Source organism: Macaca thibetana, chromosome 2 (assembly GCF_024542745.1).
Source record: "Macaca thibetana thibetana isolate TM-01 chromosome 2, ASM2454274v1, whole genome shotgun sequence".
NCBI lineage: Eukaryota > Metazoa > Chordata > Mammalia > Primates > Cercopithecidae > Macaca > Macaca thibetana.
The window spans coordinates 101,097,878-101,125,842 of record NC_065579.1 but is presented as its reverse complement, the minus strand read 5'-3'; the positions used below and the strand labels follow the sequence as shown (position 1 = coordinate 101,125,842).

Sequence of the window (27,965 nt, the reverse complement as noted above, 5' to 3'; positions counted from 1 at the left end):
GCTTTCTTTGGCTCCCAGCCCCGCCCTCTTGGAGCGAGTCCCCAGTCTGGGCTACAGGAAGCCACACACCGCTTCCTTTTCCTTTTTTTTTTTTTTTTTTTCTTTTTTTCCCTGTTTTTCCTCTTGGCCCCAGCTCTGAGTGGGCAACCATTCAACCACCCATCTTTGGTCCATCTGTCCATCTACCATGTCAGCAGGTCCAGCCCCCAGCGCCTGGTCACATGACTGTCTCCCACTCTTCCTGTAGCAGGGCGGGTGGCCGCTCAGGCCCAGAGGCCTCCTCGTCCAGGCCCGAGCAGGAGCCGTTGAGGAACCCATCGTCCTTGGGAGCAGCCACGGCAGGTGGTGTGGTCTCGAGGGTCTCCAGGGCTGGGGCCCCTGGCTTGGCATGGCCAGGCAGCTGAGGGTGGCCATTGGTGGTGGCAGTGGGCAGTAGGCGGGGGCTGAGGGGCAGGCCGAGTCCCACACGCGGGCCGACGTTGGTCACACTTGTGTGGGACACCATGGGGCCATAGCTATAGCTGCTGCTCCCGCTGCGTGCCTTGCGCTTGAAGTCCAGTGCCAGTGTCCAGCGGCTCCAAGATTTCTTGATCTCAGCTTGTACCTTGGGGCAGTAGGGGTGAGGCAGTCAGGTGTATCTCCCAACCCCAGCGATGCCCCATCCCTGCCCCTGGACACCCAGCACAGAATGAAAACGGGAATAGGGGGCTCCTGGGAAACTCCAAGGCCAAGTGAAATCCCATCCTCACAACGGGGTGCTTGGTTGCAGGCAACTGACACACCTAGAATCTACATCGCATCCTCAGAACAGGGTGTTTGGCTGCAGGCAACTGACACACCCAGAATCTACAAGGTTCAAATTGCCCCAAAGGTGGCTGAGTCCTCCAATCTGGGTCAGAGAATTCAATGATGGGGCTGGGAAGGCACTTGGCTATGCCAAGTATCTGGTGACCGAAGAGTCCCCAGATCCTAGCACATCCTGAGCCTGCATCATCTGGAAAGACTTCTCTGCTTTCAGCATGTCCTCAGGGGTGTTGTTGGAGGAACAAAGAAGTAACGGGGTGGAAGAATGGAGAAATGAGCCTGAGGAAGCCTCTGGGGTATCTGCCCCACCGTGCCCTGCGCCAACACTGTCTCCTGCTTACCTCGCCATTGCAGAAACAGTATATGATGGCGACAAAAAATCCCTGTGAAGAGGGGTGTCTGGAATCAGGGCCTGTCCCCGGAACCCTTCCCACCCTCAGCCAGGCCAGGGCCAGCATTGCGCACCTGGAAGGAGTTGAAGAGCATCTCATAGTGCATCTGGACTTGCCAGAGCGTCCCTGAGACCTCGGTGTATGGTGTGGCCATGAAGACGATGTAGTGGACGCCAAAGAGGGGCATGAGCACCAGCGTGGATTTGAGCAGCTTCCTGGGCCAGCGGGGCAAGTAGGTCAGGGCCAAGCTACTTCCCCTTCAGCAAGCATCGTGCCACCCCCCACCCTGCCAGCCCCAGGCTCCGGAAGCTCAAAGGGACCCAGGGCTCAAGTCACCACAGGAGGACAACCCAGTTCACCTGCATGGCTGCCGTCCGGGCCAAGTGCTAATAGGGCCCCTTGGTTCTCAGCGGTGTCTCGGAGCGGACTTCAAATGACAGTCCCCCTGTCCCTGGGCCCTTCGCACCTGTGGAGCCCTCAGCTGGCAAGCACTCCCCTCCAAGGTTGAACCTCACTATCCCACAGTCCACTCCTCAGGTTTCAGTTGAGCTGCAGCCTTCCTGGGGCCACCTACCGCCTACCTGTTCCTCAGACTCCCTGCAACCAACTCTTTGAGGAGAGGTTCAAGTCTGTCCCACCCTCACAGACTCCAGCTCTAGTGCAGGGCCTCATACAAGTGGGCAGGCTGGCTTTGGGGTGCCCCTAGGGCCTCCCATCACTGCTGGGCAGGCCAGGTGGGTGAGGACAGCCAGGGAGTCAGACGCTGGGTCCTTTCCCTTGCCCCAGGCTCGTTTGTGGGGCCACTGTCTTTCCTGGGGTACATGGTGCCGGGACTCAGGGACCCCTGAGGAGCCAGCGCATGGCAGACATGGTGGGCTCACCGGTACTGCTGCCGCGTGTCACACCGGCCAGCGTTGGTCTCCCGCAGCTTGGTAGCGAGCACCCGGACGATATTGATGAAGAGGATGAAGTTGAGCTGTGGGAGTGAGGGGGCTGCGTCTGGAGGCTGCACCCTAGCGGGGCGGGGCAAGGCCTGGCAGCCACGGCCATAGGTTCTGCTCTGTCACTGCGTCTCTGGGTGGCTCCTTGGGCCCTTGGTTTTCCTTTCTGGGCTGGAGTGTGGATCAGCTGGTCCTCCGGCCTCTGTGGCTCTGACACTGGGGTCCAGGGAAGCCTCCTAGGTCCCTGTCAGGGGCTGGTTCCGGGGGGCCCAGGCACACATCCCACCCTCCCCTGTGGCCAGCAGCCCACCCATGCTCACCACAATGGAAGCCAGGATGGGCACCTGGATGATCCACTTTTTGTTCCCGGAGCTCAAGTCCCAGCACCTGGGGGAGGTTGAGGCATTAGCTCCCACCCCTCCTGTTCCCATCCTAAGACTGCCCACAGAGGCCCAGATTTGGTCTGGTGACATTAGTTGTTGAGGACACAGGGCAGGGGGGTTGGGTGTGGCCAGGCCTCAGGCCACCCTCACAGGCATCTTTGTAACTAGCCTCCTGTGACCCTGAGGGTGCTCCTGGCTGGAGGCTAGACTGAGAACTCCTGAGGCTGGGCCATTGGAGGCCAGGGTACAGGACGCCCTCTCACATGCTTCCTGGAAGAAAAGGGACCCAGGGGTGCTTCTTGCCTGGGCCCCTTCTCCACCTGGACCTACCCGGTGTTGGCCAGGGTAGCTCTGACACTGACCCACACAGCCACGAAGACAGCGGGCAGACCTGCGGGCACAGAGGGGGACAGTGTGCAGGGCTGTGGCTACTGTCCACAAGGTCATCCCCCCTCATCCTTGATGACCCCCAGCTTACCCCACCATTGCCCTGAGCCCCTGACCCTGGGCACTTGGGCCACTTGGTGACAGAGCCACACTCTGCCATGTAGTGCCCTAACAGCCTCCCCTTAGGGCTCCAGCCCTCAAAACCCAGCTCAGCCTCTGCCCCCATCTTGGCTCCATGTCATATGCACATATATTGGGTACAAGGTATAATATAATAATAAGGTATCACTAACTGATCCATGCCCTGTCCATTTCCTCTGCAGAGGGCACTGCTTTGAACTTACAGCTCCCATGGGGCGGGAGCCTATTTTCCGCATATTTTTTTTTTTTTTTTTTTTGCCCCAGCACAGCACTCCCAAAACCTGGTTTGAAAGGTCCCAGCCCTCATGGATGAGACTGGATGGGGTGAGAGGTTTTTGTCCCAAGCAGAGGCCACAGGGAAGCCTCGGCGTGTTGGTATGTCCTGGCCTGTGCCAGCTCAAGGGGCACATGGCATCTTTGGGTGAGCTGTGCCTCTGGGAAGGGAGCCCCAGGTCCTCCCCAACTGCACACCACCAAGTTGACTCTAGGCCTGGTCCACCCTTGGAGGGACAGGGTATGACCTGGATTTAGGGTAAGAAAAGAGCTGTGACATTCCTGTGCCCCAGGATCCTATGCACTCCCAATCTGCATGTTGCCAGCCCACTAGGACACTTCCTAGCCCCAGAGCCTGCATCAGTTCCTGGGACCAGCTCAGGTCTCCCCAACTCTGGGGCTTGTCATGGTGAGGTCAGGGTCAGGATGTATGTCGAGGGTCAGGGAGGTGGTGGCTGTTGACCTGCAGGCCTCTGGGTGCTGACTGCGGAGAGGGCTCCAGCCACCCGGCCCACCCCTCTGCAGTCTGGCCAGTTGTCCCGGAGCCCAGCCAAGCTCTGCAGCTGCCAACAATAATGGACAATTATCGGTAACTGGATCCCAGAGCCTGTAGGGGGTTGGGAGGAGTGCACGGCTCCAGCAACCCATTCTGCAGAGAGGCTGTGAAGCCCAGGTGATGCTGAGGTGCTGGGCCCACGGCTCTGGGCCATGGACCCCGCAGGCCTGCTGAGGCTGGCAATGGTGTGGGCAGATCCCAGTTCCAGCCCCAGGCTGACCTCTGACCCAGTATCCTACTCTGATCCTGAGTTGAATCTTGGCCTGATGGTCCCTCCTTCCCCTGTCCTTAGGCTGAGCCTCAATTCAGGTGAATCTAACCCCAGGTGAACCTGATCCCGGGCCCAGCCCTGCTGTTCCAAGCCTGGAATGGGGTCAGGATCACAGGGCGGCAGGCCTCTCTCCTGCTGTTCCACTTGGGGCGGGATGTGCTGTGTGGGGCTGCCCTCTCCGTCGCCCATGATCCCATCCCTGCCGGCACCTCACTACCCGCTGTGCCCGCGTACCCCAGCCGAAGACTGTGAAGCCCCACAGGTACTTCTTCTCTGAGAAGAAGGCCATGAAGATGAGGCTGTGCAGGTACAGCCCCTCCACCAGAATCCAGTAGTAGTTGGTGGCCAGGAAGTAAAGGAAGAAGGTCACGGCCACCCTGCAGCCCGCCTAAGAGACCAGCTGGTGTTAGAGGGCAGGGCCTGCCTCCCGGAAGTCAGGGCTGGGCTGGGGGGCTGGGGTGGCGGGAGGGGACAAGTGGTGCAGGCCAAACAGGCCAGGAAGGGGCAGGCTCCGCTCGGGGGCTCTCTCAGTGGGGTGTGGTGTCAGGGGCAGGAGGCAAAGTGAAGAGGTAGAGTGGCTGGGGGGTACTGGGTTGAGGCAGGAGCCTTGATGGCAGCACGGGGCATGTGGGACCCTGAGCCCTTGGCAGCAGGGTTGGTGGCAGAGCTGAGGGTTGCAAGGGACCCTGTGAGACAGGTTTCAGTGGCTGAAGCTAGTGGGGCTGGCAGGAGGCAGGCAGGGCGAGGGCTGGGCTGGAGGGGGGGCGGGGCGGGACCCCAAGAGGCCAGAGGCCAGTGGCGGCACTGGGAGCCGGCGGGCGGAGGGGCACTCACGTAGCCGGCAGCGGCGGTGGCAGGCGGCAGGGGCGCCTGGGCGATGGCGCGCAGCTCCTCCTCGGTGAGGCGCTCAGCCTCATCGAGCGTGGCGCCAGAGTAGAGCACCGCGTCCTTGACGAAGATGCTCACGGCGCGCAGCATGAAGGACAGGAACAGGTGCATGTGGATGTAGTTGCGCGTGCAGTGCAGCCGCCTGCGGGGCGCCGACATCACCGTGGGTGGGGGCACGGGGACGCGCGGCAGGTGGGCATGGGCAGGAAGCTGGGCTGTGCGCGGTAGGTAGGGACACCCGCCGGGGGTGATGGGTGCAGGGAAGGAGTTGCATCAGACCTCGGCCACCACCCCCTCCTCCAAGATGTCCCAAGGCCTCTCGCCCCGCCCACCTAAAGTAGGCCAGGATGAGCACAGCTACTGTGAGGGACGCCAGGGACACGGAGTAGCCCACGGTGTAGATCATGCCCAGGCGGTCAAACACCTCCTGTGCGGGGGGAGACACAGTCAGATCCCTGGGACCCAGGGTTAGCATCAGGGTAAGAGCAAGAGGCCAGGGTAAGGTTGCTGGAGGAGTCAAGGTTAGGAGTCAGGGCTGGGTCAGGGGTCACCCGTGGGGTGGGAGTGAATTTATCCCGGTCACGTTGGGGAGGAGAAAGGCTCGCACCCGTTCACGAGTCTCATTGGTGAGAAATTTGACACACTCGCTGTAGTTGGCCCACGTCCTGTTGTGCCCAGGCACCAGCTCCCAGCTGCCATTGTGGTCACAGCGTCGGTAGGCATGGCCTGCAGGTCCATGGGAGGTCAGGGCAGGCAGGGAGGTCTGGAGGCACTGAACCCGTAGCTCCAAGTCTCAGCCTCCCGCTGATCCCCACCCCTTCCAGCAGGCCTCACCTTTGTGATTGAAGTCATAAATGTAGTCCGGACAGGGCACAGCCACCACCTCACCTGGTGCCCCCAGCGGCCAGCACAGAATGTGGTCCCATTCAGGCAGGCAGGGGCGCCCTGTGCCCAGAGACAGACAGGGTAGGGGATACCAAGGGAGAGTCAAGGCCATGGTTAGTGACCCAGAAGGATGAATACGTCTGTGTGTGTGTATTTTTTTTTTTTTAGACAGAGTTTCGCTCTTGTTGCTCAGGCTGGAGAGCAATGGCATGATCTCGGCTCATCGCAACCTCCGCCTCTTGGATTCAAGCAATTCTCCTGCCTCAGCCTCCCGAGTAGCTGGGATTACAGGCATGCGCCACCTGGCTAATTTTGTATTTTTAGTAGAAATAGGGTTTCTCCATCTTGGTCAGGCTAGTCTCAAACTCCTGACCTCAGGTGATCCACCCACCTGGGCCTCCCAAAGTGCTGGGATTACAGATGTGAGCCGCCACGCCTGGCCCATGAGTGGTTGTTGGTTCCTGCAGGGACAGGTGTGCCCCAGGCAGAAAAATTCAGGCTTTGGAGCATTCTGGAGAAAATATATTTCTGTGCCCTGCACCCAACTGGCCTCATAGAATTTACTATGGCCTCTGAGATACAGGTACTGGCACTGGCCCCATTTTTCAGATGGGCTGACAGAGGCCAAGAGAGGTAGGCAAGTTGCCAAGGTCATACAACACAGGGCCCTGTCCTCTTCAAGTACTCAACCCCAGGCCAGGCCTCTCGCCTTTCTCTCTGCTCTTGGAACCACCTTCCAGATGTCCTTGAAGAAGAGCAAGTACCCAGATTAACTCTCCCTCAGCTGGGAGGCTCCCTGTGTGCCCCTTCCCCTGGGACCACGGACAGGAGGCAGGAGGTCTGGTTTTTAGTGCCAGCTGGACTCCAAGTTGCTGCTGACCTCACGCAGGTGTCCCCGGTCTTTCTATTTCCATTTCCTCATTGGGAAGTTGGGATTAACCACATCGGTCCACGCTTCTACCACCACCCAATGCCTGCCCTGAGTACCTGCTGTGAGACTCCCACGGCCACTGCTGGGGGAGATACGATTCCCCAAATCTCAGTGCTAATGGTGGGATTCAAAGTAGGGTGGCATCCCACTTTGAAGACCCAGCCTCACTGCGGGGAGGCTAAGTGATCTTGGAGGTTCCCCAGCCTCTGGATCTTCCACATTCCACTCCCAGCTTACAGCCCCCTTCTCTCTCTCTGTAGGGCTCCAACCACAGGACTCTCCAGCCACCCTGGAAGGCTGCCTCAATGGCTGGACCCGCCCTGGCTTGGTGAAAGGCTCTCTGTCCTGGGCGCCATATTCCCAGCCCCACCCAGCCAGGCCCACAATTCCCTCTGGTCCCCAGGGAGCCACAGGGTGACCACAGCCTCCCAGATGTGGCCCATCTGGAATCCGCTGCCCACCCGGCCGGTTCAAACTGGCCCTGTGGCCAAAGCCTGGGCTCTGTGTCTGCCTCTCCTCATCTGCTTCCCTCCCTTCTCTTCTCCCCAACTTGTCCCACTGCCTCTGGCCCCACCCTCTGCCACTGCCCTCCTCTCCTGTTCTATTTCTGTGGCCTTCCCCACTATGTGTCCCCGTGTACCTCCTCTGACACACTAAGCCCTAGACTTCAGTGTGTGCCTCGTGGTCCCCTCTGTCTCTATGACTGTCTCTCCCTGCCTTTCCGTTGATCTCTGTCTCCATGCCTCTCCCTGTCTTTCTCTATGTGCCATTCTCTGTCTTTGTATATCTCTCCCTGCCCCTCTGTCCCCCAGGGTTCTCTGTCATCTCTCTCGCCATGGGTGGGGCCGTAACCCTGGGTCCACTCTTGGCGCGGTGCTGGCAAGTTCTCTGTTCATCTCTCTCTGAGGCCTGAGCCATTCAGCTCCCCTTCCTTCCCACTAGACTCTGTCTTCTCCCAGCCCCTTGCCTTTTACTTTCTATAAGAGCCAAGAAGCATGTGCTCACATGACAGGGACAGTGCAGTGGGGGTGGGCAGATCCAAGCCCATGCCAGCTGGATGCATGGAAGCAGAGACATACCTCGGTACCTGCTGCCAGTGGGTGCCTCCTTGTCCTCCTCAGACTCAGGGTAGAGCTTCCCAGATGGCTTATCTTTCCTGGGCTTCCCTGATGTAGATGTAGATGTCCATCCCTTGTCTGATTCCATTATGTTGGCTGGAGAAACCAGGGTGGTAATGATGGCTGTCAGCTGTGCTACAACAGGAGACCCGGGGTACTCTTCAGCCTTAGACTCCCCCTTTGTACAATGGGGGGGTTGTCTCCTGCCCTGCTGACACCAGGCTGTTGGGAGATCTGAGACGATGGGTGAGGAGGTGTTTAACAAAGTGTAAAGTGCTTGCCAGGTGAAGTAATAAGAGGAGGTGGAGATTGTCCCCCAGGGTTGGAATGGGAGTGCAGGATCAGCTAGTGGGGTGAGCACTAAACATGGGCAAGACAGAACAGAGGCAGTATCCTCCCACCCAGGAGTCAGGAGTGGGGGCCAAGGCCACGCAGCAGTGAAGGCCCCACCAGGGGGCGCACACTGAAAGCAGACAGAGTGGGTGGAGATGTCAATGGACAGGTTACATGGCGAAAATGAAGTCTGGCCTGAGTGCTGTGCAGGTAAAGAAGCTGGTGGTGAGAAGACAAGAGCAAGGTGGTACAGTCAAGAGTGGACAGAGAAGGCCACACTATCCCCTGCCCTGGACCCTCAAGTATGTGGTTCACAGCTTCCACAGTGGCCCTGAAGATGCCTCATCTGAGATGGAGCCTGGCCTGTCTTCTCATTGGAGAGATGCTGGAGGTCATTTTTTTTTTTTTTTGACAAGGTCTCCCTCTGTCACCCAGCCTGGAGTACAGTGACATGATCACGAATTACTGCAGCCTCAAACTCCTGTGCTCAAGTGATCCTCCCATCTCAGCCTCCCCTATAGCTGGGACTACAGGTGTGCACCATCACACCTGGCTAATTTTTAATTTTTTTTTGTAGAGATGGGATCTCACTATGTTGCCCAGGCTGGAGAGGTCTTTCTTCCTAGCCACAAAGTCTTCCTCATTTTCTGACTTGTATTCCTTCAGCCACCACCCAAGCTAGGCCCCACTGGCCCTCACATGTCGGGTCTATGGCAATGATGGGAAGCTGAGTCCAGGCAGCCTGGACTGGGATGAGAATGACTGTGTTCATTTTCCTGCCTCCACCCTCAGGCCTCAGTGTGGGGATGTGGGTAGCAGGATCTGGTAGAGCAGGAAGAGAGAGGCTCCATGGTGGATGGTGAGGGGCAAAGAGAGGCTCCCTCCAGGCTTTCACAACTAAGAAGAGGGGCTGGGTTCAGGACCCAGAGTGAGGAGGCCCACCTGACCCCCTAGATCTCGATGTGACTGGGAGCCACTGTTGGGGCTGGCATCAGTGGGGCTGTGACTGCAGAGACCATGTGAGTCTCTGTGAATGTGAGCAAAATCTGTGTGCCACAGAGTGTGTGTGTCATTGTGTGCTTGTGTTCTGGGCGTGCACCAGCCTCAACCCCTGCAGAACCCTAAGAACTTGTCAGGCGAGGAAGCTGCTCCTCTCCTCCAGTCAGTTGGGGTCTGGGCCTCTTCAGTTGATGAGATTAACCCGACAGTCATCAGTTTGAGCGCTGGTGGTGGGCAACACAGGGACCTGAGCTCAAGACTTAGGACAAGCCAAGGATGTCCGAGCCTGCTGACTCCACTCTTGCACCACACACCCCACTTCAGTCCTCACTTCGGCCTGGCGCCCTTTACCTGAGTCCACCCCCACAGAGAGCCTTCACCTGGCTCTGTATCCTGGGTTCCCCCCCTCGACTGGCCCCTCCCTCACCTGGCCTCATCCCCAGACCCTCTTCCTTTGACCCCCACCTGGCCTCTGCAGGACCTCCTTGAGCCGTTTTTCACACTGGGCCTGAGCACGGTGCAGCAGGAAGATCTGTTCTTCTTTAGTCATGACGTCATCTGCATCCACCTGCCAAGCCGAAGGTCAGACCACAGGCAGGACTTTCTGGCGCAGCAGCAGGTCCCAGAGACATCCCAATTTCCCAGAGGGATTACCCCCTTTCAGAAGGCCCTGACTCTAGAGGGAAGGTGGGATTTCCCCCTGAGTGTGGAGAATCTGCTCTATGGAGCTTGCACCTTACAGATGGGAAGCTGTGGCTCTGACGGGTAGGGCCTGCCTGATTGAACGGAAAAAGGGTGGAGGGCTGTCTCCTGCCTGCCCGCCAGTAACCCTGTAGGCTGCAGTCACTGATACTCTCTGTCCAGTGCTTTCCCCAGGGGTACATGGGACTGGAATGGAATGTCCCAGGATGGATCCACATAGGATCCCGGCTGCCTGCTGGGGACGTGAGTCGGGGGCGAGGGGTGGATAAGGAGTGGTGAACTCTGGGGAGACAAACCCAGCCTGGAGTCCTTCAAGTACTGGCACCCTGGGGGGCCTTGGGAGTCACCAGTTTCCATCTTGGTCCAGATCCCCAGTCAATGCTGTCCCCAGTGAATGGTGAGTGCCTCAATGCCTCCCCTCCTTACAATCCAGAGACAGAGAGAGAGAGAGAGAGAAAGAGAGAAAGGATAGAGGAACTGCTGGCACGCAGCCTGGGTTCGGCTGGGCACTCTGGTGCTGGCTGTGGGTGGGAGTCCCTCTCATTCCACTGCTTATCTGGGAGTTCCCTCCATCCAAGCCGACTCCGGAGTTCTGATGACACTCAGGCCCTCACTCCTGCTATTCTCTGCCTGGAATGTCCTTTCCCTTCCCTCCAGCCTGCACACCCTGGGCCCTGGCTGTCACCCACAGGGACTCACTGGCCTCATTATAAGAAAGGAAATGAAATATGCGGGAGGAGGCTCACCCCTGAGCAGGTGGCTGCTGAGGGGTCTGAGCCTCTATCCTCTGACTTAGGAGAAAAGGAGTCGGGGTAAAGGCAGCATCCCGCCCCGGGAACAGCTTCGTGTGCCCAGCCCAGCCATCCCGTGAGTGTGACCCGCAGAGGTTAAGGCAGCCTCTGATACCTCCCCAGGGCGGAGCTGTCAAGCCCTCAGCCCCATTCCTAATTCAGGGCCGTGTTTCCTCCGACCCCTGGGCAGGGGTATGTCCCCTGAGATGACCCCCTCCACCCCTCTCCCAAAAGGCTACGTCTCCTCAGCTCCGGGGCAGAGCCTCATCCTTCAGATGCGCCGTGGCGGGGCCGGGGCCCTGCAGTTCGAGCGTGGCTGTGCAGGGCGGGAGGACCCAGAGGAGGCAGGGGAGGAAGGAGGCGGGTCGGGGATGGGGCGGGCCAGGTCAGGGAGCCTGGCTGCAGGGAGAAGTTAATTGACCGCGTCTCTTGGCGGCAGCAGCGATGGCTTCCAGGGCCAAGGAGTCTCCAATTGGCTCGGCCGGCCTCGGGTTCTGCTGGTTCCACTTAGCGGAGCCGCGTGCGCGTCCCTCTGCGTGCGCGCGCAAGTGGCGGCGCATCCCCGAGTGGCCGGCGCGTGCATTTGTGTGTTCCCGTCCGTGTGCGTTCTCACGTGGAGACTGTCCAGCACGTCAGTGTGGGGCGCAAGCCGGACGTGTTTGTGAGCTTGCACGTGCACATGTATTTCTGGGCATAGGGCGGCGTGTGCGTGTCTGTGAGTGAGGCGGCAGCTCCTTAGCCTTTGAGTCTGTGGGTGGCCCGTGCTTCTGGTGTCTCTGGGGGGCTGAGGTGGACCCTGAGATCTCGGCTGGACCACTGCTGTGGACCCCAGGAAAGGCTGGAGCAGATCCCCACGTGTCGGCTGGCTGGCCTAGGCTCCTCTATCCTAGTCCCTTTGCTTCCACAGCTATGGCTGAGCCGGCTGGGGTAGAGGTAGACACAGAATGACTGGATGGCTTAAGGGAGAACAACTTGGACTTGCCAGGATCCAGGGGCCTCCAAGGCTAACCTGAAGCTCTCCCTGTGCCTCTTACATGGGGGATCCATGCTGCTGAGGGGGCTGATCCCTGCCCACCCCACTCCATTTACAGCACCCATTCACTACCATTTCCATCGTTGCTACTAGTACCTCCATCAATAACCATCATTACTGTCACTAACACCAACACCAGCATCACCAGTCCCTCCCAGTATACTACTACCACCACCACTGGCATCACCGTTACCACCATGGGCACTACTGTAACCATCAATATAACCACCATCACCACTATCCGCACCATCACCACTGGTACATCACCAGCACCACTGCCACCACCTCCAGCATCACCAAGGCAACACATTAGCACCATCACCAATACTACCACCTGCCCAATAACTACCATCTACACTGCCTCTGCCATCTTGTTGTCTTACCCCCTCCCCACTATCCTCCTCCTTCTGACACCTCCACCCCTCTCAAGACAAACCCATTATGCTGTATTTTCTCTAGCTGATGGAGAGCTCTGGAGTGACTGATGGAGGCTCCCACCCATCCCTAGACACTCGCTGACTCACCGGGCCTCCCAACAGACAAAGCAGCCTACTGATATGACTGGGGGTCACCCCTGATGGCCTAGACTACAGGCAGGTAGTCATGGCTTGAAAACTGCGTGGCCATTTGGCAGACTGACCGATGAAACCTGACCAACACATCCCTCACTGGCTCAATGAATTGGCTTAGCCTCTACCTCCTGCTGTTGGCTTTACCTTCTCCATGGCCAGGAGGAGGCACACCCCTTTGTCTGGAGTTGGGATGTTCAGGAGAGGGAAAGATATGTGCTTCCAGCACGCATGGCTCCCACACTCCTTCATTCATCCATAGGAGTGGTGGCCCCACCTCTGGCCTCCCTGAACTTTAGGACCTATTTCTCTGTTAGCACAGCCATTGCAACAAGAATAACTCATGTTAAAGTTAAGGAAGCACTTTCCCAAGAAGAGGAGGACAACCCCACACCAAGTGCACTACCCCTCCAAACCTTAGCTCACAGCTCCATGCCTGGAATGCCCCCACTCCTGTTCACTCCTCTCTCCAGCTGTGCCCTCCTCTTCAAGGAGATTCTGCCACCAGCCCCAGAGTGTGAATCCCACCTCCACCCTTGACTGGCTTCGTGTCTGAGAAAGTTGCTTAATCAGTGTGCCTCAGTTTTCCTGTAAAATCAGGGTAATAATAGGGCTGTTGTTGGCCGGGTGTGATGGCTCACACCTGTAATCCCAGCACTTTGGGAGGCCAAACCAGGCGGATCACCTGAGGTCGGGAGTTTGAGACGAGCCTGACCAACATGGAGAAACCTCGTCTCTACTGAAAAATACAAAATTAGCCGGGCGTGGTGGTGCATGCCTGTAATCTCACCTTCTCGGGAGGTTGAGGCAGCAGAATTGCTCAAACCCGGGAGGTGGAGGTTCTGGTGAGCCGAGATTGTGCCATTGCACTCCAGCCTGGGCAACAAGAGTGAAATTCCGTTTCAAAAAAAAAAAAAAAAAAAAGGCTGTTGTGAAGATTAAATGAAGCACCTCACAACAAGCCTGTGCAGGGGTGAAGCTCAGGAAAAGCTGGTCGCTATTGTTGATACTGTGAGCAGCAGCAGCAGCAAGTCACACCCCCACCATGTGCACCCCTGCTGCCTGGTGACATGGGTGCTCCCAGCCAGGCCAGGGACTGGGGGAGATTATCTCATCCCCATGGTGAGGGGCAGATGGGAGATGGAGCCCCAGGGAGGACTAGGGGCAGGGACCACAGGAGGACCTGCCAGATAAGGTGTTCCTGGCAAGCTTTTGGGATGGACGGATATCCCAATGGCTCCTTGCATTTCTGAAACCACTCTGGACTTACATTAGGATTCCAGGTTACTGCCAGAGCCCCCACACTTGAGCTTAGGAGGAAAAAGGACCCCCTCTTCTGCCTCTGCCCTGGCTGAGGAGGCCTTATCTCCTGGGGATGAAGGAGAAATGCCGACAGCTGTAACTCGTCTCAGCCTGGCATGCCCCCTTGTCTGCTACTCCCTTCTCCCCGCCCCTCCCACCCTCTCCCCCTTGAAGAGTTCCTGTCTTCTTGGCCCAGCGCCAGGGTGCAGACGACTTAGGCTTGCATCCCCTTAGATCCAGTGGATCTGCACATCTTGGGTCTCAGGGGTAAGGACTGAGGGTCTGGGGCTGGGCTGTGGCCAGGGGTTACTTAGTTCATACCACCACTTATGGGCCACTCAGCCCTGCACCAGGTGTCCCATATCCCCCCAACACTCTTCCTATGGTCCTGATGAGGGCTGACTTTACTCCCCCAACCCAGCCCTTGCGGTGCTTGGCTCCAATACCCACCACTATAGCACATCCTCCCCATGGTCAGCAAGGAGCTTTAAAACGCATGCCTCCTGCACCTTCTACCACATCCCCATCTTACAGACAGGGACACAGGCCAAGAGTCACAGAAAGAGGAGGGCCAGGGGTGGAGCTAAGATCTGCTTGACACTGGAGCAGCAGCCCTGGAAGAAGGGAAAGAGAGGAGGAAATGCCCAGCCACACGGGTACCCTGGCACCAGCCATGGTATCATCTTTCCACAATCCTGGATTTTAGCTGCTGCATTAAGCAAGTCTCCCTTTGCAGACCTCCTAAGGCAGCTTCCCCAAAGCCGATTCAGCAGCGGAGGTGGGTAGACATAAAGGTGACGGTGATGCCAGTGATGGCAGCTTGTCCCCAGCTGTAACTGGGTAGAGGACAATTGGGCTCTGATGTTGGGAATGAGGCCGTTGATGCCTCCAGCAGAGCCAGAAGGAGAAAACCCTGGCTAACAGGAGACCCCTTCGTGACCTCCTGGCCTTCCTACAGCCCTCCTCCAGGTTCTACTACTGGGACCCATGCTGGCACCCCTGGATGTCTCCTGTGCCAGCTGGCTGGGACTGCTCCCCCACCCCTGCTGCCCTCTCTCTGTCCGGCTGGCCTGAGCAGGCTCCTCGTCCTGCCCCACCACCGCTGACAAGTGCTGACTTTTCCTCCCCTTCGCCAGGCCTTCCTGAACAGGCTGCCTGTGTTTGGGGCTGGGAGGGGCTGGGGGGGAAGAAGCACTATGACGCCTCTCATCCCAGCCAGCCAGCGTGGCCGCCTTCGGGGCAGGCAGTGGGATGGAGCCTGGGATAGCGGAGTTGGCTGCTAGAACCTGGTGGATCTTCACAAACAGCCCCTACCTGGGCTGAGGAATCAAGGCCCAGAAGAACAGTATGGCCTAATCTAAGCCATCGCCTGCTCAGCAGAATGGGATCCCACTAGGTCTCACCTCGGGCATAAGACTGGCCCCAGAGTTGGGGCTTTTAAGGGTTTGAAGGTCTCTGATGTTTCTGCAAACCTGAGCAAAACTTTGCGCCCTTCTCCCAGTCACACTATATTTTGCAGACAATTTCAGAGGTCTGCAAAACCCCCGCCCCACCTTTTCTTTTTCCTGAGGACTCTCCTTCTGAAATAGCTGCCTTCCTGATGTGGTGGCTGGACCAGGGAGTGTCCCCAGAAGGCCCACAACAGGAATCTGGGGGAGGCTACTTGACGCCTCATTAAAACATTCCGAAGAAAACCCAAGTTCCTGGGAGGGCGTGGCCCCCCTCCTACTGCTCTGTCCATAAGCTGTTTCAAGAGCTGAGGTGAATGTGTTTAAGGGCAGGTGATATAAAAAGCTTCAACAAATCAATACGAAAAAGACAAATAACCCATAGCACGATGGTTAATGGCCCCAAGCAAGCTCTCACTGTAAAGCCCAGAAGTCACTGGTAATCAACAAATTAAAATGACAAGAGACACCATTTTTCACTTATCATAGCAAAGGTGAAACACAAAGAATCCTCCTAACATCCTATGAGACAGTGGGCATGGGGAGAGAGGCCCTCCTGGTTGGTCTTGGTGTTGTATAAGTATAAAGCAGCACAAGCCTTTCAGAGGGCAATTTGGCCATGCTATTAAAATAAAAAATGTGTGTATTCTCAGACCCAGCAATGACAAAATCTAGAAATATCCTACTAGGAAACAGTCACATGGGGACACCAGAGGGCATTTCAAGGAGCTTCCCTGCCACCATCTGGAATCACGCATACATAGACATACACACAAATTATGCAGAAATGATCTAAATGTACATTCCTATGGACTACTTAATGAGTCCCAGGTTTTGGAGTACTATGTAGCATTAAAAAAAATTCATGTTTACTGAAATGAAGATCTCTAAGACACACCTTTACGTCAAAATATGTATGTGGCAGAGCCCTATCTAGAAACCGATACCATTTATTTAAAAACAACCAACCAGACAAATAGACAATGACGAAACTATCTACTTGATATGTACGCAAAGAGGTACTATTTGGAAACACACCGAAAGAGGAAGGAGAACGCCCCTCTACCCAAACCGCTAAAAATGGTTTTCCCTAGAAGGGAACTGGGGCTTGGGAGTGATCAAGGAGGGCTTCTGTTTAATTTTTATTGATTGACTCTGTTTTTTTCTTTTCAGAGACAGGGGCTCACTCTGTCACCCAGGCTGGAGTGAAGTGGCGTGATCACAGCTCATTACAGCCTTGAACTTCTGGGCTCAAGCAATTCTCCCTCCTCAGCTTCTCAAGCAGCTGGGATTAAAGACTTGTTTGACTCTTTTATAAGAACATATTCATATATCAGTTGTGAAGCTAAAAATAACAAAATAACAAAAGGATTTTTTTTTTTTAACAGAGTCTCACTCTGTTGCCCAGGCTGGAGTGCAGCGGTGTGATCTCAGCTCATTGCAATCTCTGCCTCCTGGGTTCAAGCAATTCTCCTGCCTCAGCCTCCCAAGAAGCTGGGATTACAGGCATGTACCACCACGCCTGGCTAATTTTTGTATTCTTAGTAGAGACGGGGTTTCACCATGTTGGCCAGGCTGGTCTGGAACTCCTGACCTCAGGTGATCCACCTGCCTCGGCCTCCCAAAGTGTTAGGATTACACACGTGAGCCACTGCACCTGGTCATTATTTAATTTTTAAAAAAGAAAGAAAAAGAGAAAACCCAGAGTGAGACATGAGGATCTCCTGCCAGCAGCAAATCTTGTGCTGCTTTGGAGGAAGGAATTCAGTGCAAAGGTCTAAAGATTCAAATTCTGCTGTGCCACATACTCACTGTGTGACTCTCAGGGCCCTTTCCCGTAGAAATCACTAGGTGAATGGATGAAATGAGAAAACAATCTGTGACAGTTTCTAGCTCAGAATCTGGGGACAGCCACTGTTCTGTACATGTTGGTTTCTTCCTGTCTTTAAAAGCAAGCAACCAGCAGGGCGTGGTGGCTCACGCCTGTAATCCCAGCACTTTGGGAGGCTGAGGCGGGCGGATCGTGAGGTCAGGAGATCAAGACTATCCTGCTAACACGGTGAAACCCCGTCTCTACTAAAAATACAAAAACAGCTGGGTGTGGTGGTAGGTGCCTATAATCCCAGCTACTTAGGAGACTGAGGCAGGAGAATGGCATGAACCCGGGAGGCGGAGCTTGCAGTGAGCCGAGATTGCACCACTGCACTCCAGCCTGGGCCACAGAGCGAGACTCTGTCTCAACAACAACAAAAAAAGCAAGCAACATGGCCAAGCTGCCCCTGGAGCAAGCTGGAAAAGGTCCCACACACTCCCAGCCTGTCAGTCCACACCACAGTCTCTTGTGAGTCCTACCCGGTGGTCACATCTTCACATTCAAGGCCTGCCCCATGCTGAGCTCCAGCTTCTCTTGTTGCAGTTTCTCCTCCACATGTGTACATGCGTCCTTAGAAGGACGCATCCTCAAGGACAAGAGTGACACTTTGCCTCCTACTCACAATCTGTGGGTCCATCCCTTCCTCCAAACTCCACCCTCCCAGACCCTCAGGCTCCCAGGTAACTATTTCCTGTACAGCAGAAGATGGACCAGCTGAGTCTGGCCACAACCAGTGTCCTCCCGATGGAATGCTCTTTGGCCCCCAAATGTGAGGTCACTGGAGATGCGAGCCTGGTCTTGGGACCAGCTGGGCAGGTAGCATACAGGTTTGGTGACTGGCCATGAGGTAAGGCTGGTGGGCTTGAGGGGCATAGGTGCAGATCTAAAGGGATGCAGTAGCCCTTTGGGCTCAGGAGAGGGAGCTGGGAGGCTGCCAGCTTCTTGCTGGCCCCAGATGAGTCCAGGGGGCCCATAGCATATTGGATGGGTGAGTAGGCTGCCCCCGCCCTTCAGTCCCAATCTTCTGGCCCCGAAGCCAGGGAGTGTCCAGTGAACTCACATGCCCCAACAAGGTCCTGGGCAGACTGAACACCGGCATCTCTCCTTCTACCCTCAGACATGGGCCAGGGTGAAGCCTGGAAGATTCTCCGCATATATCCCAGCTTCCCTGGAGAGCAGTGGGGCTCTGGGTACCCATACTCCATACACACATAGAGGTACAGGGCTTGGCACTGGGTTGGCATGAGATAAATAACGGTCATTGTGGTTGTGTGATTCGGACCAGTTAAAAATGGGGACAATAACCTTCCTCCAAGAGTGACTGGAAGGATTAGACTAGCTAATGTATGTGAATTGCTTAGAACAATGGCAAGTAGAAAGCCCTACAGAAGCATTTATGAAATACACATATGAAAACAATAGGCCCGGGTGCACAGGCGCTCACAAAGGCACACACAAACACACACAACTGCGCCTCCAAGTCATGCACCCACAGCTTCAGACACTGAAGCTCACCGTGAACTCACACAGGGACTCAGACACTCACAATCACACAGACCCAGATGAACACTATGCCCAGAGTCCCACAGAGCCCTGCTCTGACACATAGACTTACTCTCAGGACACCCACACCCATCACCCTGTCTACCCCTCAGACCGTCACACCAAACTGTGGCGGGGGTGGTGGTGGCTCTATCCCCTGGCATTCGTCAGTACTTGGAGTGTCTCTGCAGAGGGTGTTGAGCTCTTCTGAACCTCAGTTTCCCCATCCACAAGACCTTGTATGGGGCTGTCTTTGGTGGGGAGCCTTTGCTGGGGCCAGAATTGTGAGGGCGTAGGCACAGGTAAGTGGGAAGTGCTGAGGACCACAGAGAAAGGGAGAGCCTCTGATGATGGGATTCGCAGGCAGATGTTTCTTCCAGGCCCTCTTTTTAGAGATGGGGCAACTGAGGCATGGAGAAAGACAGTCCAGGCTTACACAGGCATCATGCAAAGGTGGAGGAATTCCAGGCTCCTGGGAACCGCCTGGAACTCTGCCCTGTGTAAGGAGCTGCTGCTGGTTAGGAGGAGGAGGCTACCTGACTGCCGCACTCTCTAGCAGGCAGATGCCCCCACTGGGGAGCAGGGAGAAGGGGCTTCGAAGTTAGGCGCACAGGCAGACAGCCTCCTCAGGAACTGGCTGGTCCCAGGGGATGGGGTTGCTGTGGAATAGGATTGAGGGGCTGGGACAGCCCCCTTCCGAGAAAGTGGCCCCCAGACCCTGACCCGGAAGGAGGAGGTGCTGCCCACTCTGCGTCTCCAGCTCTCTGCCTTTGCCTGTCTCTCCCTATTTTTCTTTGCTGTTCTTGGTCTGTCCACCCCTCTAGCTGGGGGGAATCTCTCCTCCCCACCCGGCTTTGTCTCTGTCTCTCCTCTCCCTCTAGCCTTCCCAACCATTCTGCTTTTAGGTCTCCACTCTCAGGGAGTGACAGTCTTCCCAGGGGTCTCCTCACTTCCCCACAGGGTATGCTGTGCTTCTCCTACAGGGGTGCACTGTGAGGTCAGTCTCTCCTTTAGGGACCTCCATCGCTCCTCCATGCCACACCACACCCACCTCCTTGGAGAAACAGCTTCTACCCTGGGTGAAGCCAGACATGTGTGCATGTGTGTGTGTGAGGGCTGGAGGGGGCCCCTAAATCCTACCCCCTGCCTGGATGATTCTGACTTCAGACCTACATTCCCCGTGTCCGGGACTGCAACAAAACTTGCAGAAAACAGAGGTCCCCAAAGCAAAGTCTGTGGGAGTATGTAGCAGGGCCAAAGCCCAGCCTTCTGCTGGGTCACACTGTCATCTTCCAGGGAGAAACAGCCATGGTGCTCACAGAAGCAGAGGATGGGGAAACCTCAACCACAAATTTCCAGATTTGGGACCCCAAACGAGGCTTCAGAAATAGGGAGGCTTCAGGCAGCTGGAACCCACAGTCCAGACATCCCAGAGACAGCAGGCACCCAGGATCCTGGATCAGAGGGGACTCTCACTTAAAGTTCGAACTACTGGGGGAACTCAAGACTGCGTGCCTTAGACCTATCCCGTGGACCCCAGGGTAAGCCCGCAGCCTGTCCCGGAGTGTTGGCGGCGGGGGACTCACCAGCGCGTACGCGGAGCTGAGCACGGGGCAGCAGAGCAGGAGCGCCAGGCCGGGTGCGATCCGGGCGGTCCCCATCGCCACCGCCTAGGGCCGCGTCCCTCGGGGCAGCCGCCGCCGCCGGCCCTGGTGGTGGTAGGGGGTGCAGAGCTGCGTCAGGCCGGCCGCCCCGCCCACGCCCCGGCCTAGGGGACCCCGGCGTCCCGGCGGCCCGAGGCCCCGGGGCCCGGCGCGGGGCCCATGCGCTGAGGGCGAGCGAGCGAGCGAGCAGCGCAAAGGAGGGAGGGAGGGAGGGACAGGAGGGAGGGAGGGAGAGCCGGAGGCCGGGCGGGCGGCGGGCGGGCGCCGAGCGCTGCGGAGCGGCCCGTCTGCCTCGGAGCGGAGAAATCACATCCATATGGCCGGGCCCCCCGCCCCCGGCCCGCCCCCCGCCCCCCTCCCGCGCCGCCTTTTCTTTCTTTTTTTTTTCTTTTGGGGAAATGGGAGCTGTGGCTTCGCCCCACGCCCAGTGGGGGGAGGGGGCGGGGGAGGGGTCGGGGTCGCGGTCTGCGGGGGGCGCGCAGGACTGTTATTTTTAGCTCCGCGGCTTTCGCCCGTAGGGAGTCAGGGCCGGGCAGGGGGCGCGTTCTGAGTCGCGCGGGGCGTGCAGCTAGGGGACGCGATCCCAACTTTGCAGTCACACTGAGCCCTTCGGTGTTCCGGCCGCCAGCCCCCGGCCGCTCGGCCTCCTGAGACCCCAGCCCCTCAGCAGTGGCAGCCGCCTCCCGCACCGCTTCCCCATCCTCGGCCCGAGCCCCGCTTGCGCCTGTGCGGCTCGGGCGCGCCAGCGGCCCCGACGCTCTGTCGGTCTGCCTGTCTGTCAGTCCGTCTCTAGCTCCCCCGGCCTTGGCCTCAGTTCTTCCAGCGGCCCCAAGCTCCGTTTCGGTCACTCCCTCGCTCCCTCCCTCCCCTTTTTCTCTCTACGAAAACATTTGCAAGTTTCCAAAAAAGCCACCGAGCCGAGCGGCGCGGGGCTGGCGACTCCCCCGGGTTCCGAGGAGGCGCCGCCGACTGACACCGAGACAGAGCAGCCTGGCTGCTCCGGCCAGGCCCGGAGTCGCTCCTCCCGGACTCCGGCCACTTCCCCTCGGCGCAGGTCCCCAGCCCCGACTTACTCCGAGCGCGCCGCCGCGGCCCCCGCCTTGCCATGGATGTCGGGGCCCCCCCGACAGCCTCCCCAAGCCAGCGCCCCGTCCGCGGCCCCGGGGGGACTTCATGGAGCTCTCGGGATACCCCCCCACTGGCCGGCCTAGCCTCCAGCGCCCCCCGCCCGGCCGCCGCTTGGAGCCACCGCCCGCCGTGCGCGTCCCTCGCCTCGGCGTCTGCCGCTCCCCTCCCCCCAGGTCGGGCGCCTCTTCCCTCCCCCGCGCCCTCCCGGGCCTCTCCGCCTCCACCCCCTCCGCCGCCGCCGACGCGGGAGTGTGGAGAGGCCGAGAGGAGCCCGCTGCCCCCCGCCCCGGGACATTGCGCTAGAGGCCGAGGCCCGGGGTCTTACAGCGGCGGGATGTGAGTGCCGGGGAGACGGGGCGGGGGCAGCTGTGACATCGAGACCCGAGCAGGGAACCCGGGACGCCGCCGCCGCTTCATTCTCTTTTGGAAAGCACGGGCTTTCCCCCCGCCCCCCCCCCCCCCCCCCGATCATCCGGTCCCCGCTGGCGAATAGAGACCCTCAGCGGAGAAGCAAGCCCTCTTTCTTCATGGGCGAATCCCCTGGGAGGCTGCCTGGTACCCCCGCGCGCCCCCGGCCGCGACGCTGCCAGTCCACTGGGCTCCAGTTCGGGCTGGGTCGGGGTCCCTGGGGAGGCCGCTCGGCTGCCAGCCCCGAGCCCGGCTTGGCTGCTGCCGCCCTCCCCCACTTCCAGCCCCACCCTCGCCTCGTCCCCTACCCTCAGTCCCAACCCAGGCCTGTCATTCCGCTCGGCCCTAGGCCAGCCCCGACCCCTGCCCAGGTCTGCAGCCACACATCCCGCTCCCTCCCTGCCCAGCGTCTCTTCGGGTCCGGGTCTCCGAGTCTCGACCCATTCAGCTGCTGGCCGGGCCTCTCCAGCTCGCCCGGCCCCAACTCCGGCGACTTGAGGGTGCCAGACCTGGGGCTCAATCCAGACATCCACTCTCAGGCTTCACCTCCCTCCCCCGTCTCCACCCCCACTCCCAAAAGCTAACGGCGGGCTCATATCCGTCTGGGACCCTCGACCTAGGGGAAGGCAAGGAGGAGTCCGCGGGGGTTGGGGCTGAACGGGGAGGGATTTCTGTGCTTGGCTGGGGAGGGCACGCTGGAGCTCTAAGAGGAGGGGACCTTCGACCCCAAACCTACCACCTCCCGGTACCAGGTGGGGAAACTGAGGCGGAGGGAGGGGCTGGGGATGCCTGGAGCGGAGGGCTTTAAGGATGGCGGAGGAAGCGAATGTATGAGGCCCTAGGAAATGAGTCTGGGCTAAGCAGCAGCCTGTGCTTGCCCGCTTACCAGTTGTGTGTCCTGGACACTACCACTCTTCGGCTGTCTGGACCTGTTTCCTCATCTGCAAAATGGAGAGGTTGGCCAGCTGATTCAAGTGCAATGTTAACTTTACTGTTTAGTTTCCACGAGGGTGGGCGTCCTGGCCCATGGGCTCCAGGGGCTCTCCAGACTCAGTCTGTGGATATTGAGCTCTTCAGAGCCGGCAAACCTGTCCTCTAACCCTCAGTGCGAATCTGCCAAGCCCAAGCCCTAAGGCCTAGGATCCAGCTGCAGCCACCCTTCTGCTGACTCAAGCCCATCCAGCTTCCAGACTGCACTCCCAGGTGCATTCCTCATGTATTCTTCTTTCTTCTTCTTTCTTCTTCCTCCTCCTCCTTCTTCTTCCTCTTCCTCTTCTTTCTTCTTATTCCTTCTCCTCCTCCTCCCTCTTCTTCTTTCTCTCTTCCTCTTCTTTCTTCCTTTCTTCCTCTTCTTTCTTTCTTTCTTTCTTTCTTTCTTTCTTTCTTTCTTTCTTTCTTTTCTTTCTTCTTCTTTCCTCCTCCTCCTCCTCCTTCTTCTTCTTCCTTCTTCCTTCTTCTTTCTTCTTTCTTTCTTCAACAAAGTCTCACTTTGTCATCCAGACTAGAGTCCAGTGGCATGATCTCTGCTCACTGCAACCTCCGCTTCCCAGGTTCAAGTGATTCTCCCAAGTAGCTGGGACTACAGGTGTGCACCACCAGCCTGGCTAATTTTTGCATTTCTTGGTAGAGACGGGATTTCACTATGTTGGCCAGGCTGGTCACGAACCCCTGACCTCAAGTGATCCACCTGCCTCAGCCTCCCAAAGTGCTGGGATTACAGGTGTGAGCCACCAGCCCTGGCCCTCCCCATGCATTTCTATGGCTGCCTCCCTTCTCTGTGCCCACTGCCCTCATTTCTTGTTCTGGTGTTCAAGGGCAGTGCTATTTGAGACAGTTTCCTCCAAAAATGACTCTCCCTGACAGGAACTGTCTGCTAGACTCCTGGCCTTCTTCACATATCCACTCTCCTGCTTTTGTCCTTGCTGCTTCCTCTGCCAGGATCATACTCCTCTGCCTGGTGTAAAGGACACTTCCCTCCCTCCTTGTGTGCCCACATCCTCCATTACTGGGGAGGGAGGTTGTGATTTCAGGGCTGCCTCCTATGGTATGTAGGCTCCTTGGGACAGAGGCCCAGGTGCCAGAATGGGCACCTAAAGAACACTTGTGGTTCTTCGGTGTTATATTTTAATGGTCTCAGCTTTATTATGCCTCTGTTTCTTTTCTTTTTTGAGACAGAGCTGTTGCCCAGGCTGGAGTGCAGTGGTGTGATCTTGGCTGACTGCAACCTCCACCTCCCAGGTTCAAGCAATTCTTTGGCCTCAGCCTCCCGAGTAGCTGGCATTACAGTTGTGCACCGCCACGCCTGGCTAATTTTTGCATTTTTAGTGGAGATGGGGTTTCTACATGTTGGCCAGGCTGGTTTCAAACTCCTGGCCTCAAGTGATCTACCTGCCTCGGCCTCCCAAAGTGTTGAGATTACAGGCGTGAGCCACCACACCCAGCATTTTTTTTTTTTTTCCAGACAGGATCTTGCCCTGTCACCTAGGCTGGAATACAGTGGCACGGTCACGGCTCACAGCAGCCTGGACCTCCTGGGCTCAAGCAATCCTCCCACCTCAGCCTCTCATGTAGCTGGGACCACAGGCATGAGCCACCACACCTGGGTAATTAAATTTTTTTTTTTTGTAGAGATGAGGTCTCACTTTGTTGCCTAGGCTGGTCTCCAACTCTTGGTCTCAAGCAATCCTCCTGCCTCGGCCTCCCAAAGTGCTGGGATTACAGGCATGAACCACCACACCTGGCCTATGCCTGTTTCTGTGTCTCTAAGTTTTATGGTTCTGTGACCACTGATCTCCCACCCTGCTTTCCCCCTTGGTGATGAGAAAAGAACATTAATGGAGGGATTGGAAGGACTGAGAGATAAAACTAGAGGCTGAGGGAGGAGATCTTTTCAGATCTGACACCAGGGAAAACTTGAGATTTAGAAACTTACTGTTTGTACTTGGGAGGACCAGAGTGGGCTGTGGAGAGGGCTGCAGAGAGGAATCTTTGATGGGTGCTGGGCCCCTTAAGGGCATTCCCCTTGCCATAACTCATGTGCCTCACCCCATAGTCCCCTGCTGGACATTCCACAGCTGTGGGTGGGGCCACAGATCCTCTCTCTCACCCTCAGGACTCTGGTTAAAGTGCCACCATGAGGGTGGGGGTGTCACACATTAACTGGTAGCACCCAAGCACCTGGCAGAGTCAGCTTGCCCTTTTTGACAAGCAGGCCCCAGGGGCCTGGTTAGTCAGTTTCTGGTTAGTGTCAGGTCAGTGTTAGTTTCACTGGCGTTTGAAAAGGCCTGGCTGGAGGTGGGGAGTAGGAGTGAGTCCCTGTCTCTAATCCCCAGGCTGGGGCCTAGGAGGAGGAGCCAGGGTGGTCACTGGGTCTCAGAACTGCAGTAGGGGCCGGACTCTGGCCCCACCCCTGCTGGTGTGGCAGCCCCAGGCTGACAGGCCTCTGCTGCAGCCATCCCACTGTGACTAGGGCTCTGGCCAAGGTACACAGACCCTGGGGCCAGGGTGGGCATCAGACACCAACAAGCAAGGCAGAGGCTCAGCTCTCTGAACAATGCAGCCTGGTTCCCTCCCTCAGAAAACCCCTTGCCCTTGCCCGGACCAGGGATTCTCTGGGACTAATGGCTCACATCTATCTATTTCTGAGTCCTTATATTCCCCCAGTGCTTCATCCCAACACTAGCCCCAAAGTCAGCCTGCATCCAAGCTTAGCCCTGATCCCAGACTAAGCTCTATCTCCATGATGAGCCCCAGCCTCAGGCTGAGTTCTTATCCCAATCTGATTTCTAGCCCCTGGCTGAACTCTGACCCCAAGCTATGCCTCCACCCAGACCTCTCTCAGCTTCCAGGCCCCTCTGGAAGCTTTTTGAGGCAAGAGGCCAGTAGGGGAGGGGATGGCCAGGCCATAAGTGAAGCGAGGTGCCACTTTTACAGCCATTTCGGCTGCTCATAAACACCCCCTGACACCCGGCGGAGTCGCTGGAGGCTCCCATGGCAGCTGGCTGGGCAGCCCCCTCCCCTTGCAGCAGAAGCACGGCTGCCCGGCTTTCTTGCTTCTCAGGAAGATGAAGGGAGGGACGATGGGGGCACCTGGGGCCAGCAGGCTCTGTCCCAGCCAGGGAGCACTCCCAAAGAGCTAGAGGTATGGGCTTTCTGTCCCTGCTGGCCTCATGGTTACAAGCCCCCTGCTGTCATAACACCAGGTCCACAGATGTGTCTCCATGCAGGCATGTCTTGTCTACCCCACAGCACGGCCGGCCCAGGTACTTACATACTCACCCCCGGGGAAACCACAGACTTGGACCTCCCAGCTGTGCTCAGGCCCCCAGGCTCCCCTGGCCCCCACTCACCTGGAGCCCACGGGCCTTCCAAGTCGGGCCTACAACTGCAGAGCAGACTCAAGTTGGCCACGGGGAGGCCATGGATAGTCCCTGAGCAGCTTCTGTGGCTCAGGCCTAAGCAAGGATAGCGCTGCTGAGGACAGGAAAAGGCCTGAGTCAGAGCTTCCACTTGAAAAGAAAAATTAATTATTTTTTACCAAGCCCTACACTGGCCCAGGACTTTGTCCCAGACCCCTAGTCAGGAGTAGGAGGCAACAGAGACAGATCCAAGCATGCCAGTGTTCAGATGCCCTGGGTTGGGCCCTCATCTCAGCACCCATGGGTCTGCCTGCCAGGTAACCGGGCCCACTCAGGCTGCCAGACATGTGTGTGTGCCTCAGTAGTCCTCCCCTTGCCCTGCCACGCCTCTCTCTTAGTCTCTGTGTCCCTGTCTGACCCTCTGGTCCTTTCCACATCTCAGGAATATCAGGCCGCCATGAGGTATGAACACAGCCCCTACTAGTGACTTCACTCAAGTTTAAGGCACCCAGAGAAATCAGAGTGGGGCTGGAGGTGGTTCTTGCCTGTGTCACGGGCAGGACAACTGAGGCCCAAGAAGGCCTGATCTGCCAGCACTGGGTACCCAGTGGCTCCTAGACGGAAGAGATTGGGGTGGGGGCGTCATTCCACTCCTGCCCGTGTCCTGACCCCTACAGCCCCACAGTCACCCCATATCTGACTCCTTGCCCACTGGAATGTGGGCTCCTGGTGAGGAGTCAGCCAGGAAGCCCTCTCTATCTGCCTCCCAGGCCCTTCCAGGCCCAGGGTCTGCTTAAGCCGTCACAGGTCCCAAAGGCAGGGGGCTGTGGACAGGATGACCTCTCTGTGGGTCTGTAGAACGAGCTGTGCTCAGAACCAGGGCTGGTTGCTCAGGATGAAGATGTGGGCAGACAGGGAGACAGAGACCCTGCAAGATCCCAGAAGCCTCATCCCCAGCCCTGTGACCCGGCTGGAGGCTGCCCTTCTGCCTGAGCCCAGTCTGAGCTGGTTTGTGTCTGGAAGTCCTAGGCTCAGCCTGATGAGGTATAATGATTCACGTGGCAGCTGCCACTCAGCACATTCCAGCTGTAGCCCCCAGCGCCCTGCATGTGAGGCAGCTGGCCCCAACCACCCTCAGCCATTGGGCACGTTCCTAGGGCCCCCCTCCCTGGGTCTTCCAGGCTCCTGGGGAGGGTACCACTCATTAGAGTTTCCAAAGTACTTTTTGTTTCGCAAGTTAGACGGGGAGGCAGGGAGCTCGGTGATACCTGGCCTCCAGGTGGGGGAAACGGGACCAAAAAGCAGAATGGACTGGCCAGAGGACATAGTGAAACTATGACAAACAGCACTTACGGTGCTCCTGCCCCAGCTGCTCTGAAGTGCACTGCTCCAAGGGGTATCGCGGGACACGTAGGCCATTCTGTGACCACACCAGCGGGAGTCAGTGGGCAGTTGTGCCCAAAGGAGGGAGAGCTCCCCTGTGCTCTGTCAAGCCTCCCTATTGCCCTGGCTCTCGACCGCCAGAGCCTCTCCTTCCCCTGAGTCCACATGCACTGCCCTGCTCTGCCCACAGGCCCCGTCCTCCCTGGCCAGGGAAGCAGGAGGCTGAGGCCTGTTCTGCTCTGACGTGTGGAGCCCTGAGCCAGACCCCTTCCTCTTCATGGCCTCTGTTTCCTGATCTGTTGTTAACAGTTGGGCAGTTTCAGGCTCAAAGGGGATCTGTAAAGTGCCCAAGCACTTGAGTCTTGGATGCAAGTAGACCTGGGAATCTGAAAACCTGAAGGCCTTTCTCCCCTCGAGCCTTGGGCCTGCCAGTTTGTGTTCCTCCTGTGGGCCCCAGCCCAG

At 57.6% G+C, this 27,965-nt stretch overlaps 1 protein-coding gene across 4 annotated transcripts; it reads right to left on the bottom strand.

Moving 5' to 3' along the window:
• Nucleotides 1-72: 72 nt before the first annotated feature.
• On the bottom strand, nucleotides 73-26,258 carry PTH1R (parathyroid hormone 1 receptor). 4 transcript variants are annotated; one of them, XM_050780557.1, is made up of 16 exons: nucleotides 26,112-26,256; nucleotides 22,649-22,703; nucleotides 20,149-20,271; nucleotides 9,768-9,870; nucleotides 7,932-8,066; nucleotides 5,871-5,981; nucleotides 5,644-5,762; nucleotides 5,369-5,463; nucleotides 4,983-5,178; nucleotides 4,383-4,536; nucleotides 2,851-2,911; nucleotides 2,458-2,524; nucleotides 2,078-2,172; nucleotides 1,270-1,411; nucleotides 1,146-1,187; nucleotides 73-604 (listed from the first exon to the last, which is right to left on the bottom strand). In XM_050780557.1, exons 3-16 carry the CDS (start codon nucleotides 20,221-20,223, stop codon nucleotides 218-220), a joined length of 1,782 nt encoding a protein of 593 aa, XP_050636514.1. In that variant the 5' UTR covers nucleotides 20,224-20,271; nucleotides 22,649-22,703; nucleotides 26,112-26,256; the 3' UTR covers nucleotides 73-217. The 4 variants fall into 4 exon arrangements, with proteins under 4 accessions (XP_050636514.1, XP_050636516.1, XP_050636513.1 ...); XM_050780559.1 differs by lacking the exon at nucleotides 22,649-22,703 and having other exon boundaries at nucleotides 1,270-1,407; nucleotides 7,932-8,105; nucleotides 26,112-26,258; XM_050780556.1 differs by lacking the exon at nucleotides 22,649-22,703 and having other exon boundaries at nucleotides 7,932-8,105.
• Between the last annotated feature and the right edge of the window lie 1,707 nt (nucleotides 26,259-27,965).

Coding starts and splice junctions, on each gene's coding strand:
- PTH1R (XM_050780556.1), bottom strand. CDS start 20,223: ATGGGGACCGCCCGGATCGCACCCGGCCTGGCGCTCCTGCTCTGCTGC. Junction 9,871..20,148: donor TCAGCTCCGCGTACGCGCTG/GTGAGTCCCCCG, acceptor TCGGCTTGGCAG/GTGGATGCAGATGACGTCAT. Junction 5,464..5,643: donor CCAATGAGACTCGTGAACGG/GTGCGAGCCTTT, acceptor CCCCCCGCACAG/GAGGTGTTTGACCGCCTGGG.